Source organism: Syngnathus acus, chromosome 19 (assembly GCF_901709675.1).
Source record: "Syngnathus acus chromosome 19, fSynAcu1.2, whole genome shotgun sequence".
Lineage (NCBI taxonomy): Eukaryota > Metazoa > Chordata > Actinopteri > Syngnathiformes > Syngnathidae > Syngnathus > Syngnathus acus.
Window position 1 is genome coordinate 3,875,095 of NC_051103.1, and position 12,141 is coordinate 3,887,235.

The window sequence follows — 12,141 nt, forward strand, 5'->3', positions numbered from 1 at the left end:
GCATTTTTTTTTCAATATGAGACACCTGAAGTTTAAAAATTGGACATCTCTTAAAGTGACCCTTTCAAATGTTATGAAGAATTTATTGTACAAAAGACAGCCAGCAGACATTTAATTATTATTTTTTATTTGGTCTCGGCACAAGAACGGAAGCCCAAGTTGGTTTTCATTACATAAATTTAGCAGCAGAATGGACAAATTGAACATTCAGTGTTTTCAACTCACAAGGATCAAAAATGATTATGTTTGACATAATTTAAAGTATCCAATAACAAATATCAGCAACAATGTCAGCCTTAGTCAGTGTTATTCACATGCTCCCATCTGCAGTGAAGTAAAAACTGCCCTCAACATTCACTTTTAAAATGTTGCTCTATGCCACAGACAGACTAAGTAGTTGGAAATAAAAAGGAATTCTCACGCTCCAACAATTTTGTCAGGGCAAAAGTGGACCGCAACTCACTTCTGACTGCCCAAGTGCTTGTTTAAAATGCCCTTAGCTGTTTCGAGGGCAGCCGCCGCTGAGACGGGGATGTGAGGTGCAATGCCGCTTCTCTCCCAGGCTGGCATCAAGGTGGCGTCGGAGTGCACCGTGGGGATGCTTAGGAAGACGTCAGTCGCGCCAACTTGGAAGGTCTTTGCCGGGTGGGACCCACCGAAAGTGCTCTCTCCCACTATCATAGCACGGCCGAGCCTCTTCATGATGAAGACAAACTCCTCTGCTGCCCCGGCTGTTGCTCCGCTGGTCAGGATGATCAGACTCTTTTTAGACCCGTACCTTGTACCTAAATCAAACGGTAAATGTCATTGGGTCATTGGGAGAGATGCTTCAACCGCAGAAGGACTCAGTAAAAAACTTACACATGAGTCAAGAATCTTAGTTGGCAGTACTGTATACAGAGCAGCATTAAAAGGCGATGGCCTGATGCCATATCCAATTACCCGTGAGTTCAGGCAGTGTCCGGAGTTCTGTGGAGGTGCCAGACTGTCTGTCTGTGAGCTTGTCCAGTACAATTTGTTGGTCGGCGTCAAAGAAGTAAGAGCAGAAACCGGCAATGGCTGTTGTAGGCCCTCCAAGGTTGTTCCTGTAAATTCAGTTAAGAAAATGTATGATTCAGTAAAAGGTTATCTCGGGTTGTCCGACAGACAGGAAGACACGGTGGCTTTACCTAATAATTCTTACAAGCGGGTTTAAGATTGTAACCTTGAAGACTGGAGTTGCACTCCCTACATTTATCTTCCATCAATTTGGAGCATTCTGTATACCAGCTTGTCAAAAAATAGGTGGTTTTGTGCAAAACAACCCAGATTCAATTTTTAATCCAAATTGGGTTGTTTTTTTACCCAGCAGTTGTCTTTATATTATAATTGGATGTGTGAATCATGACACTACCAATGAATTTAAGATGATCTCAGTTAATTGTGGATGAAAGCTGGTTGACATCACGGACTAGCTGCCAGTCAGTTTTACGGCAGTTGTTAGAGTGATTATTTCCGACCGAATGTGTACACAATAGTTGACTGTGTTGACTCACTTCACGGTTAGAATTGTACAAGTGTACCTACATATAGTATTCTATTTAGTATCCTATGTATGTACAGTATTAGTACTAGTAATATTTATAGTATAGTTTTTTTAACCACATACTAGAGCTTGGCCAAAAGCTACCCACCTGAGGTCAAGGATCATTGCGTTAGTGTCGACAACTTTGCTCCAAACATGCTCCACAATAATCTGGGCAATTTCCTTGACTTCCTCGAAGTCTCCGAACATGTCGAAACGCAGGTAGCCTATGTTGTTTTCGAAAATGTCCGTTTGAAAGGAGACTTTGATGAGTTCAACGTACATCTCTGGAGTATAATTCTGAGGAGACAGACAAGCAGTACTTTCAAAAACACAACAGTGACAACAATAATCAGTCTTTGCTTTGGGGTCTTACAATGAGTGGCAGGGCTGGGGTGTTGCTGGTGGTCTTCAAGCTCTTGTCTCCAGATAGGGTCTTCAGGTCTGCAGAGAGTTTCTCTTCAAGGCCGCTCTTAGAGACCACCAAGCTGTAGTCACCATTCTCAAGAAGCCCTTTCAGCTTTGTTGCGACATCTGCACCGGTCTCCTCAAAGGCATAGTTGTCAGCAATCAGAGCCGCTGAGCCCTCGATGATGGCAGGCACCTGGGCGCGGAGTTGAATTATCTTGATGGCTGTAGCAAGGGCGTCCTCTTCATCGACTTCAACATCAGGGGTGACGCCGGTTTGCTCCCAGCTTGAACCAGTGATGGGGTTGATGGATTTTGCGGTAGGCAAAGTCACATAGAAGTCTGTGTCACCCACTTTTAATTGATCTATTTTGACTGAGCCCCCGGCGGTCTTCTCTCCAACAACGGTGGCCCTCTTTAGGTTCTGGAGGCAGTACGCGATATCTTCAGCAATGCCCTTGGTGTTCTTGCTTGTGAGGATGACAAGAGGTTTGCTTGTGCCGTATCTCTCGCCCAACAGTGTGGCCATAGACAGCAGCTTAGTGGTAGTGTTGGAAGGACGATCATACACACTGTCGATGTGAATCACAGATTCGGCTGCGGTGAAGTACGAGACAATATAGGAGAGTCCCGTGATGTCCCCGCTCATGGTGTGGCGCAAATCAAAAATTAGAGCTGAGGTAGGCAGGACTTTGTTCCAGACTAACTCTACCAGCATCTTCCCGATCTTGTCAGCAGCCGCCTCCCCGAGGATGTGATCGATCCTCATGTACCCGATATTGCCCTCCAATACATCCAGCTTAATGGCGGTCTGGAGCATAGCGACGAGTTGCTCAGGAGGCAGGTCAGGCATTTGCGGGACAACTACAGGGACGAAGTGTGGCTCGTAGGAGACCTTCAAACGTGGGTCACTGATTGTGGTCTGGAGTCCAGCACTGAGGACTCGAGACAAAGACTCACCATCTGGAATATTGAGGATCTCTGTATTGCTGCTGGCCGCTGCGATGGCCTCCTTCAGCCCTCCCAGCTTCTCTGGAGAGCAGTAGTTGTCTAAGACGATCTTTACCATGTCAACAATAAGGCTCGGAGGAAACGCGGCATGGTTAAATGCAACATTTCCTAAAACTAGAAAAAACGGCACCAAAAATAGAGCTTTTGCCATTTTTACCAACTTCACCACACCGAAAATGAGTGGAGCTGGTGAACGGACCTCTGCCTGTGAAGAGATTCAAATGCCTGTGTTATGGCTGCACCATTTCTGTTAACACACTCATAAGAGGATTTAGCCCACAATAAACCTTTAATCGTATTATATCTTTTGTAACACATTCGCCAAGTGGGCGTAGAAACCGGGAAGCATTTCTAAAGATACTGTATGTAAATTTAGACAAGGTGTCTGGAGTGGCTGTGCCAAATTAGCAGTGCCACTGGAATTGAGCAGTAAAAGACAAAACACATATAAAAAGAGAGAACTCCAGAAAATACTATACCCTGAACATTTATGAAATGGCTTTTATCTTAAACGACGGACATTGTTTTAATCTTTTACCAGTACAGTCCTGTGCATAGATACGAACTTGTATGAGGCCATGCTCGGTTCTTTTTTGGTTTGTGGTGCCGTGTCCCCCTCTGCTGGTCAATCAAATACAACTAAACCCAACTAAACAATTATTTCTGTACATTGTACCAGTGACAAATAGAAAAACAATATGTCTTGATATTATCTGGGACAGGTATCATCAATGTGGTTTCCGCAGGCACCAGGTAGCCCCCATGGACCTCATGAGTTGCCCACAGGCTTACTCTAAATATAGCTAACAAATGGGACATTGTGATTTCTGTTGCGCAGTGATCGTTTGAAAAGGTAATCACTTACAAAAATTATATCATTTCTGTTTCAGCATATTGTATATGCAGGCTGATATTAGCTTGGTGTAAATGATCCCCATCAGCTAGAACAGCATTCAACTGACAATGCTAATGTCCCTCAAGGTAAATGGACAAAAATTCCCACAAACGTGCACTTTTAAGCACTCAAATACGCTCAAAAGCCTGATCATACTTATATATTATCGTATTATAAAAGCTCACGGCAGCGGGTGTACTTTAGTGCGGTTAAGTGGTCTCGTCTGCGTCACTTCACAGCTGAGTGTGTGTAGACATGTGGCATAGCTGCTTTTAATCGCAGGTTCCTTCACAGTGGAAACAAAAACAAAGTTAACTTGCTCTCTTTTGACCCTTGCAGTTTAGTCTACAGAACTATAGAACCTTGTTTGGGTTCAGTTGGGGACCTTCGAGGTCCTGATCCAAACACATCTGTGCCTTATTCAGCAACACTCCAAATGCTTAATGCCTTAACTTTCAATCTCTTCAACTTTCATAAGATGCATATAAAAGTATTTCATGGAACACCAGTAACATTGCTTCTATTCTACACACAGTATACAATGTGCATGAGACCAAAATGTAGACATTACTTATTCACATTTGCTCACACTAGCCCGGCCCTAAAATATTCAGGGTCAAGTATGCGCACATATTCTTAACTGGCAATGGTAATCTTTGAGCTGGGATAATCTTTTTGGTTAATTAACGTCTCAGTAGGTACAGAATGCTTGCCGTCACAATCGCTAATCTATTAAGCTTTTCAGCCTCCTGAGAGATTTAACTGACTTGATAAACAAAAGTTGATTGGTATGTTTTCAGTTTGGCCTTTGGGTGGTTCACATATTGACGTCAGTAAATATTATGTTTTATTTATATTCTTAACTCAAGGGATTCTAACCAACCGCACTTTGCAGCTGTAATGATTCATGACCATCAGTTATGTACACTACTACACTACCACTGGCCCATGATAGAGAATTTATCAATGCAATATATTTAATGCACGGACAGCCCAAGATTATTGTTAATTAACCGGTATTTAATCTTTTTAAAGTGATTATTCTGCATTGTTCTTTATTTATGTAATATGGCACAGTTTAATCATAAAATGTAAAAATTACCCTGCGTGATTTTTGATCATTTTTGCATAGTAGAAGAAACCAATGTACTCGACTGGACTATGTACAGTTATTATTAAGTGGCTGTGGTCTGTTGACTACCAAAAACAATCTGTATATTCTGATACTGCAGTAAGAAACTGTATATTGAAATTACAAATGTACAGATTTACATTCATAAAATAGCAGAACACTATAAATACGGTTTTACTAATCACAATAGCAGATGTACACATGTAATAGTCATGTTTTTTCTGACTATCTGCACCCACATTCTGCCACCTTCATCTCCTCATATAAGTATCGGATAGTGACGAGTCCATTCTCCTGATACATGACAGTGATGGGGTCCAGCTTGATGGGGACGCAGCATGCCATGTTGGCCTTCTTGGGGTTGCGGATGTTCATCAGCGTCTGGATGAGGGCGTGCTTGGATGGGGTGGATTCGTCTGTCAGTGGGTGATAGCACAAGCCTCGACATTCAAATGCGTCATATTCCGGAGGTGCCACGATCCAGCTGTCCCAGCCAATGTCCTTGAAGTTGACCTTGAGAGACGTCCGCCTGCAGTATTCCCGCTCGGCCTTTCTTCTCTTACGACGATACTGAGCTCCGGGAATCTGGTTGGCCAGATGATCCTCTGTGTTCCAGTTCGCCGCCGAGTGGAAGATGGTTTCTTCTTCATGGAGGATCATCTCTCTGAGTTCTTTCTTGGCCTCTCGCCTTCTGCTGCCAAGGTCATCTGAGAAGACGATCAAAGCTGCTGAGGCGTTATCTCCCACTGAAAGGCTTAAGCTCCAACCACCGCTTTCATCATCACAGCCATTCCCGTCCACCACGACATCAAATCCAGTTATTCCACGGCCTGATATGACTCCGTTCTGTACAGCTGAGGTGACATCCAGAGTCACCCACATGTTCTGAGAACCTCTCAATTCTTTGCAGGCCAAAATCTGTGGGTTGGATTTCAAACCGTTGTAATCCGTTTTGTAGACGTTGACGGAGGCAGTGAAACTGTGGGTCACCCTTGACCTGGCATCTGGGAGAAAGAAGAGTTGTAATTCAGCTGTGATGACCTTTTCATAGCTGGGTATGCTGACGTTGAACAGCAGCCTTTGTCTTGACTTTGGGCCGTTTGTCACAGAATGTGTAATATCTGGAAGAGAGACACAGATCAGAAGAGTCATGACAAAAGATGCAGATAAACGATTCTGACATGACACGATACCATGCTACATAATAGTGAAAAATAACGAAAGAATGCGATATTATTTCGAATATTATATAACTGTTCTAAGATACATCATGACTTCTTGCTGATATTTTTTAGTTCTCAACTGGCCCTACAAATGCAACCCTCCAATTTATCTGGACCATAACTGGAGAAACCCAGTGGCTGGGTGTTGGGTATTGAGCACTGGATGATAATTAAAACCTCCTGAAAATGTGGTAAAATTTACTATGATGAACGTTGCCTTCTAGTTTTGCTGCAAGTGCTGCTATTTCAAGTTTTACTTGAGCTTTCTCACCATACCTTGAACACTGAAGCTGCGAATAACATCAAACTGAGGGATTGCCGTGCTGTCCGAAGAATACTTGTTGTAGAGCTCCATCATGAAATGAGGCGGGTTAATTTTTCCGTGCTCCTGAGGTACATCTGAAAGGTTGAGTTTCCTCAGAAAGTCTTCTTTAATGGTTCCGAGGAGATTCGCCATCCTAGAGTCCATGTCTTCCTCCTCTAGAAGGTCCTTCAGTGTGGAGTGTTGTGAGTAAAATCCCTCAAGGTCATCATCAACGTGGATGTCATTGCCAATTGGCTTGCAGGTGCAGGAGCCTGTGGAAAGCACCAAACTCAAACACACCTGGAACAAGAACCTCCTGGAGTTGTGCATTTTCAAACAAACAACTTGCTAGCTTTTGTGATGGCAACGTTGAACACAGGAGCTTTCCAGTGAAAGGACCATAGCAGTGATGTCCACTCCCATGCTCCCAAGAGTAAATACAGGGGGGACTAGTGTCAACTAAAATAGTAGCACGGCCATGCTTATCACTGTCATTGATGGCTTCTTTTAAGCTTTGCTATCGCTGGAGGGCTGGCCACTAATGAAGACAGTGTAAACACTTGACGGCGATAATGAGGGAGGTCCTGGAAAAGGCGAGGTTACTTGCGCACAGGGTCAAAGTGTCAAGGCCAGCGGAAACAATACCAAAGCAAACGTTCTATTAAAAGAAACACCAAGTGCATTCTTTGCCACCCTCGTTGCCATTTTCACAACTCTAAAGCCACCCAGTAAGTGTGGCGTTTAAAAAAACCCCCATCTATTTCCAAATTTCATTTTTGAACCTATCCTCCATTGCACAACTAATGTTGTGCTCAGACCAAAAGCAATACAAACATTACTTTGGTGCCAACTAGTGATATCTTGGTGCCAAGGAACTATGTTGAAGTGAATCGAGAAGCTTTGCCACAATCTTGTTGCCAAAGATCTATGTTGTGAGTTGACATTTGCTTTGTTCCCATCATGTGGCATATAGAGGCAATACAAAACGTATTTTGATGACTGACGTGAGAACAGTTCACACTATTTGTATTTGTTGCTCCCATTACAAAACTCTTGTCATAAAGACGGAAGACGGGACAGCAGGTTCTAGTGGGAGGGCTGGAGGGTTGCGCCACAAATCCAAGCCAATGTGTCTGGGGACATTGGCCCAAGTCCGGCCTATCTTGAAATTCTTGTCTCTCAAGCCACGAACCCATGTGGCGTTTCAAATCACTTCGTGTGGCCCGTCATGCTTTTAGTAGTTCCCACTGGAGCTATGAAAGTGATGGAAGTTAATGATCTCATCACTAAATAATGGCGGCAAGCTTGAGGGAAACAAACACAGCAGGGAGATCCAAGCGAGGAATAAATTGTAGGTTTCTTCCACGGTTTTGCAGGAGAAGATATGATTTGGTCAATTCATCAATTGTTCATAGTGCCAACATTTCGACAGAGTATTTGTTCTCTAAAGGATAAGTGAATTAAATGTATCGTAATTCTCATAAGGGAAAACAGTGAGAGTCATTGTGTAAAAATACTGACTGGTTACTTTAATGCAAAAAAACAAACAAAAAAACATTGTTATCATGCATTTTGACACAAGCCAAAAGGGAAAAAAATAATGAAATAGATAATTACAATATAGTAGTGTCTACTACATACATGCCAATTCGCAGTAAATTGTCAAGCATTTGCCATATAATGTATAATTATTAAAATCACAAATATAGTATGTTATAATGGAAATAAAAGTATGGCAATGGGGTACATAAGCATTTCATACTAATTACTGTACATATCACAAACTGTACACATTGTATTGGATATACTGTAATGTGTTGTATTATGAGCACCCTTGCCTGCAATATTCCCAAAATGAACAGCAGGGGGCAGCAGCATACAAGATTTTCTATGAAACCTGACCAAATCAAAAAAAAAAAAACTCTGCTTACTGTCTATACAGTAATTATAAAAATGTACTCATTATGTACAACATATAGACAATGTTAATCCTCATGCACCTCCAACGTTCTCTGACCACTATATGGGAGATTTTATAGTGACACTTTTACTTTTTTTGCAAGGATTAGTTGACTTAAAATGATATCAATGGCTTGCTATGGTAATGTGTGTACTTATTTCAGTCTTTGACGTCATTCATTCACCAAAGCTGTCCAGAGCTCACTAAAAAGAGTCCTTCAAGGCTGCATGAAAAATAATGATAGTTATAAAAATACAAAAAAATGTAAGGAGAAGCCTGAGTTTCCTTTCAATCAGAACCAATTAAGTCCCAACTGCCTGCACTTTGAGCCTTCACCTCTTGGAAAGGCTCCATTGGCTCCTACCGGCAGGCGCAAGTATCCACAGACATTCCTGGATAAACCTTGAGGACCATATTTCTATCCGGGTCCAGGAAGAGCACACTGAGGGGACTCATCTTTTCTGGCACGCAGCACGGTTCCGGAATACCTGGCACGATTCCCACTGCCCGAACGATGCTCTGTACGGTGGCGTGGTTGGAAGGACGGACCACCTTGAGAAATAAAACGGAAGAGTTATCTCTGGATGTGTGCTGGAATAAGAGTAGGGACATGTAGACATTAAACTCACCTTAGGGATAGGGAATCCACAAGAACCAGCACAGTAGTAGGCATCAAATGACTTGGGTGCTAAAACCCATTCACTCCATCCTATGTCAGCAAAGTCCACCTTGAGGTAGCGCCTTGCGCAAACTCTGGGCTCACTCCATTGTCTCCTGCGAGCCTTCTTCATTGTTCTCTCATCGAAGCTCAGCACCTCCCTGCCCTCCTGGTTCTGCTTCCTTCCCGCTTTGCTTTTGGATTTGGCAGGGAAGTAGGTGCTCTGCCACAGTTCGTGGTTCTTAAGGGTGTTGAACTTGACCTCCGGAATGTCGTTGGTTTGTATATGTAGACGGAGCTCTCTCCGGTTCCTTGAGGGTGAGGTGGACGTGTCCTCCACCACGGGGAAGGGCCCGTACCTTTGCAGGGTTGCGGCCACGCTGTTGGGCTCGTCTATGGCTTGATCATCAGCGTAGACAATTATGAAAGGCACATTGCCTTCAAAGAAGCCCTCTTGGTTGTTGAGACTTGTGTGCTGCTGATTTGCCCTAGTTACCAAATGGGTCTCCACCATGATGATAAGGTCTTCGCTGGCCTGCTTGATCACCATCGTCACATCCCTTGATTGCCACGGCGCTTTCTTAAAGGAGCTTACGGTGAGGTTTCCCAGCAGTGTTGTGGAGGCGGAGTTTGCTGACAAGCCACGGAAGAGGATTTGCAGGGCGGGCGTGTGTTGACGGTGGGCGGCGGCGGATGGACGACGAGATCGCCGGAAACGCCGTGGCCGCTGGTGTTGACGCTTGTGGAAGAAGTGAAAGGAGGCAGAGAGGATGACCTCCGAGTCTTGGATAGAGGAGAGGTTGAACTGGAACATTTCTTTTCCATGCAACAGTCCTGGGGAATGCGCAAGATAATAAAAATGAGCAAAGATGACGATACATACAGTGTTTGCTTTTATGCACCCTCGTCTCGGTTACTCATTCGACACCCTGAGTTCATCATTCCCCTGACCTCACCCGTACTGAGAAATGGACCATCCATTAAAGGGAGATCTCTGAGGCCCAATGGCTGTTGTGTATAAAAGCCTTTTTGACATAAGACATATTATTGTCTTATATTTTATTTTTTGTACCATTGGAATGATATAAACTAAATCCTGAAAACTATGAAGAACGGTAACATGGCTGTCTCACGCATGAAAAAAAAAAATCTTTTTCGATCTCCGCTCACTTAACTTTTCAAGTGAGTACTTCCACCACAGCCCAAAACCCAAACATTGAATTCGTGCAAGGGTGGGGTAATAGCATATGGAAATGATTATGGGCTTTGTCTGGATGTGATAATAGCCTCTTGTCTAACACCTTGGACTTTTACAGCTACTGGAGAAGCCAATCACTAATAAGACCCCAAAGACCCCAACTATACACAGATATGCCATCTACAAGCTCTAGATCATAAACATAGTCCGTAAGGAAATACTGATAATAGGCCCTTAATTTAATTTAATAAAATGCTTACATATGTATCTGTCTAAATTGTCCCAAAATGCCCGTCGGATGGAGCCCATCGCAGCTATCTTTGGGTCAGGGGCTAACAGGGTACACCAGCCAATCACAGGTCACATAGAGACAAAGTATATCTATCTGGCTCTATTTAATCTCGAATCTTTATTCATCCAACAATCCATGATAATGAAATGTGACATTTATAATAACAAATATGAACGTGAAATTATTGCATGACTCACAAAATGTATTGTAACTCAGAATGTATCCATTTTCTGTGGATAGTGTAAACTACTTTAAAAAATCCGATTCAAATCCAAATTACACAATAGTTAATTAACAATAATGTTTTTCATAGCAACAAATATGTGCGATTAGTACATCCAGTAAAATGGTGCAATACGTATTTGTTGCTGCGTACGCTTTAACGTTCGTTTCAATATTTAAACTTCCTCCACGCGTGTGTGTTTCAATGCGTATGTAACTCACTCGGGACAGCTGTGAAGCTCCTCACTGTGTTTCCCTGGTTATGGCTGCGCGGGTCTTCGCTGTAGCTTTCGTAAACTTTAAACATGCTGCTGGTCACCACGTCCCGACCGGAGCTCGGATGCGTAAAGACGCGCCGCTCCGACGCGATTTTACGCACATCATCGGGAACCGTATGACTCCAAACCGGCTCCAGAATCACCAACAGACGTAACGCGTAGACGAACCACGTTGCCATAATTGCATTTGTTTTTAAATATTCCTTAGAAAGTGAAGATGAAGCGGGATTGATACGTGTATTTCCTTGCGCACGAACCGAGCGATATCCAGGTAATCCACGTTGGGCAGTCCGCGACGTGCAGCTGTTCTCGCGGTGGGAGGAGAGTGGGACAGTATGCATGAAGCTCTGCTGCCGAATGACAGAAGGTGACAGCCCAACTATTTTTACTGCTCTCGCGCTGTAGTGATGTGGCCTTTAAGTGTGCCCACGCATAAATAGAACATCACGCCCATGTACGCAGCTGGTCTTTCCACCAGGGTGGGTCGTTATTTCGTGATGGTTTGTGGTCATCGGGCAAAAAAAAAAAAAAAAAAAGAGCAGATTAAGTAGGAAATTGCAGGCACCAAAATTAGAATTTGCAATTTCTTCTGAAATAGAGTATTAAGGAAATTGACTCAGACCTACACCATGTGTGTACTTTGCTTCATGAAAGTAACTGGCACGGTGGAATAGTGGCTAGCAAGTCTCCCTCATCATTAAGAGGTTCTGGGGTCAAATCTCTCTCCAAACCATGGAGATGTTTTGAAGTTGGAAGGCAGGAGTGTTTCCTCTGAGTCAAACAACTATCCAGTTGAACAAATCAAACACAAAATGGATGTCTAATTCCGTTTAAATTTATATTCACAGCACTGACTCCAAATCTAAGGCACACGATGTTTCCTATTTGCGACTAATAAGTACGATATTGTAACATTTCCTAAGGAGCTACATCGGCTCCACATGGCAAACTGAGGGAAAAAAAATGTTTTACAACACTGATTAGCTGCCACATTGG

General features: G+C 43.2%; 3 protein-coding genes across 3 annotated transcripts; all 3 read right to left on the reverse strand.

The window, feature by feature from the left end:
- Positions 1-106: 106 nt before the first annotated feature.
- rbp3 (retinol binding protein 3) lies at positions 107-3,234 on the reverse strand. Its single transcript, XM_037277843.1, has 4 exons — positions 1,941-3,234; positions 1,674-1,864; positions 943-1,085; positions 107-785 (listed from the first exon to the last, which is right to left on the reverse strand). The coding sequence occupies exons 1-4, from the start codon at positions 3,132-3,134 to the stop codon at positions 460-462; spliced, it is 1,854 nt and encodes a 617-aa protein (XP_037133738.1). The 5' UTR covers positions 3,135-3,234; the 3' UTR covers positions 107-459.
- Positions 3,235-3,584: 350 nt separating this feature from the next.
- Positions 3,585-6,997, reverse strand: gdf2 (growth differentiation factor 2). The gene is made up of 2 exons (XM_037277890.1): positions 6,510-6,997; positions 3,585-6,131 (listed from the first exon to the last, which is right to left on the reverse strand). The coding sequence occupies exons 1-2, from the start codon at positions 6,865-6,867 to the stop codon at positions 5,236-5,238; spliced, it is 1,254 nt and encodes a 417-aa protein (XP_037133785.1). The 5' UTR covers positions 6,868-6,997; the 3' UTR covers positions 3,585-5,235.
- A 1,043-nt stretch (positions 6,998-8,040) lies between these two features.
- gdf10b (growth differentiation factor 10b) lies at positions 8,041-11,586 on the reverse strand. The gene is made up of 3 exons (XM_037277865.1): positions 11,090-11,586; positions 9,127-9,989; positions 8,041-9,049 (listed from the first exon to the last, which is right to left on the reverse strand). The coding sequence occupies exons 1-3, from the start codon at positions 11,484-11,486 to the stop codon at positions 8,858-8,860; spliced, it is 1,452 nt and encodes a 483-aa protein (XP_037133760.1). The 5' UTR covers positions 11,487-11,586; the 3' UTR covers positions 8,041-8,857.
- Positions 11,587-12,141: the final 555 nt, after the last annotated feature.

What these genes read in the sequence shown, in the direction of transcription:
- rbp3 (XM_037277843.1), bottom strand. Translation starts at nt 3,134, where the DNA reads ATGGCAAAAGCTCTATTTTTGGTGCCGTTTTTTCTAGTTTTAGGAAAT. An exon ending in GCAATGATCCTTGACCTCAG is followed by an intron (nt 1,086 to 1,673) that starts GTGGGTAGCTTT and finishes CTGAATTTACAG; the next exon opens with GAACAACCTTGGAGGGCCTA. An exon ending in GACACTGCCTGAACTCACGG is followed by an intron (nt 786 to 942) that starts GTAATTGGATAT and finishes CGTTTGATTTAG; the next exon opens with GTACAAGGTACGGGTCTAAA.
- gdf2 (XM_037277890.1), bottom strand. Translation starts at nt 6,867, where the DNA reads ATGCACAACTCCAGGAGGTTCTTGTTCCAGGTGTGTTTGAGTTTGGTG. An exon ending in TCGCAGCTTCAGTGTTCAAG is followed by an intron (nt 6,132 to 6,509) that starts GTATGGTGAGAA and finishes TCTCTCTTCCAG; the next exon opens with ATATTACACATTCTGTGACA.
- gdf10b (XM_037277865.1), bottom strand. Translation starts at nt 11,486, where the DNA reads ATGCATACTGTCCCACTCTCCTCCCACCGCGAGAACAGCTGCACGTCG. An exon ending in GAGCTTCACAGCTGTCCCGA is followed by an intron (nt 9,990 to 11,089) that starts GTGAGTTACATA and finishes CGCATTCCCCAG; the next exon opens with GACTGTTGCATGGAAAAGAA. An exon ending in GTGGATTCCCTATCCCTAAG is followed by an intron (nt 9,050 to 9,126) that starts GTGAGTTTAATG and finishes TTATTTCTCAAG; the next exon opens with GTGGTCCGTCCTTCCAACCA.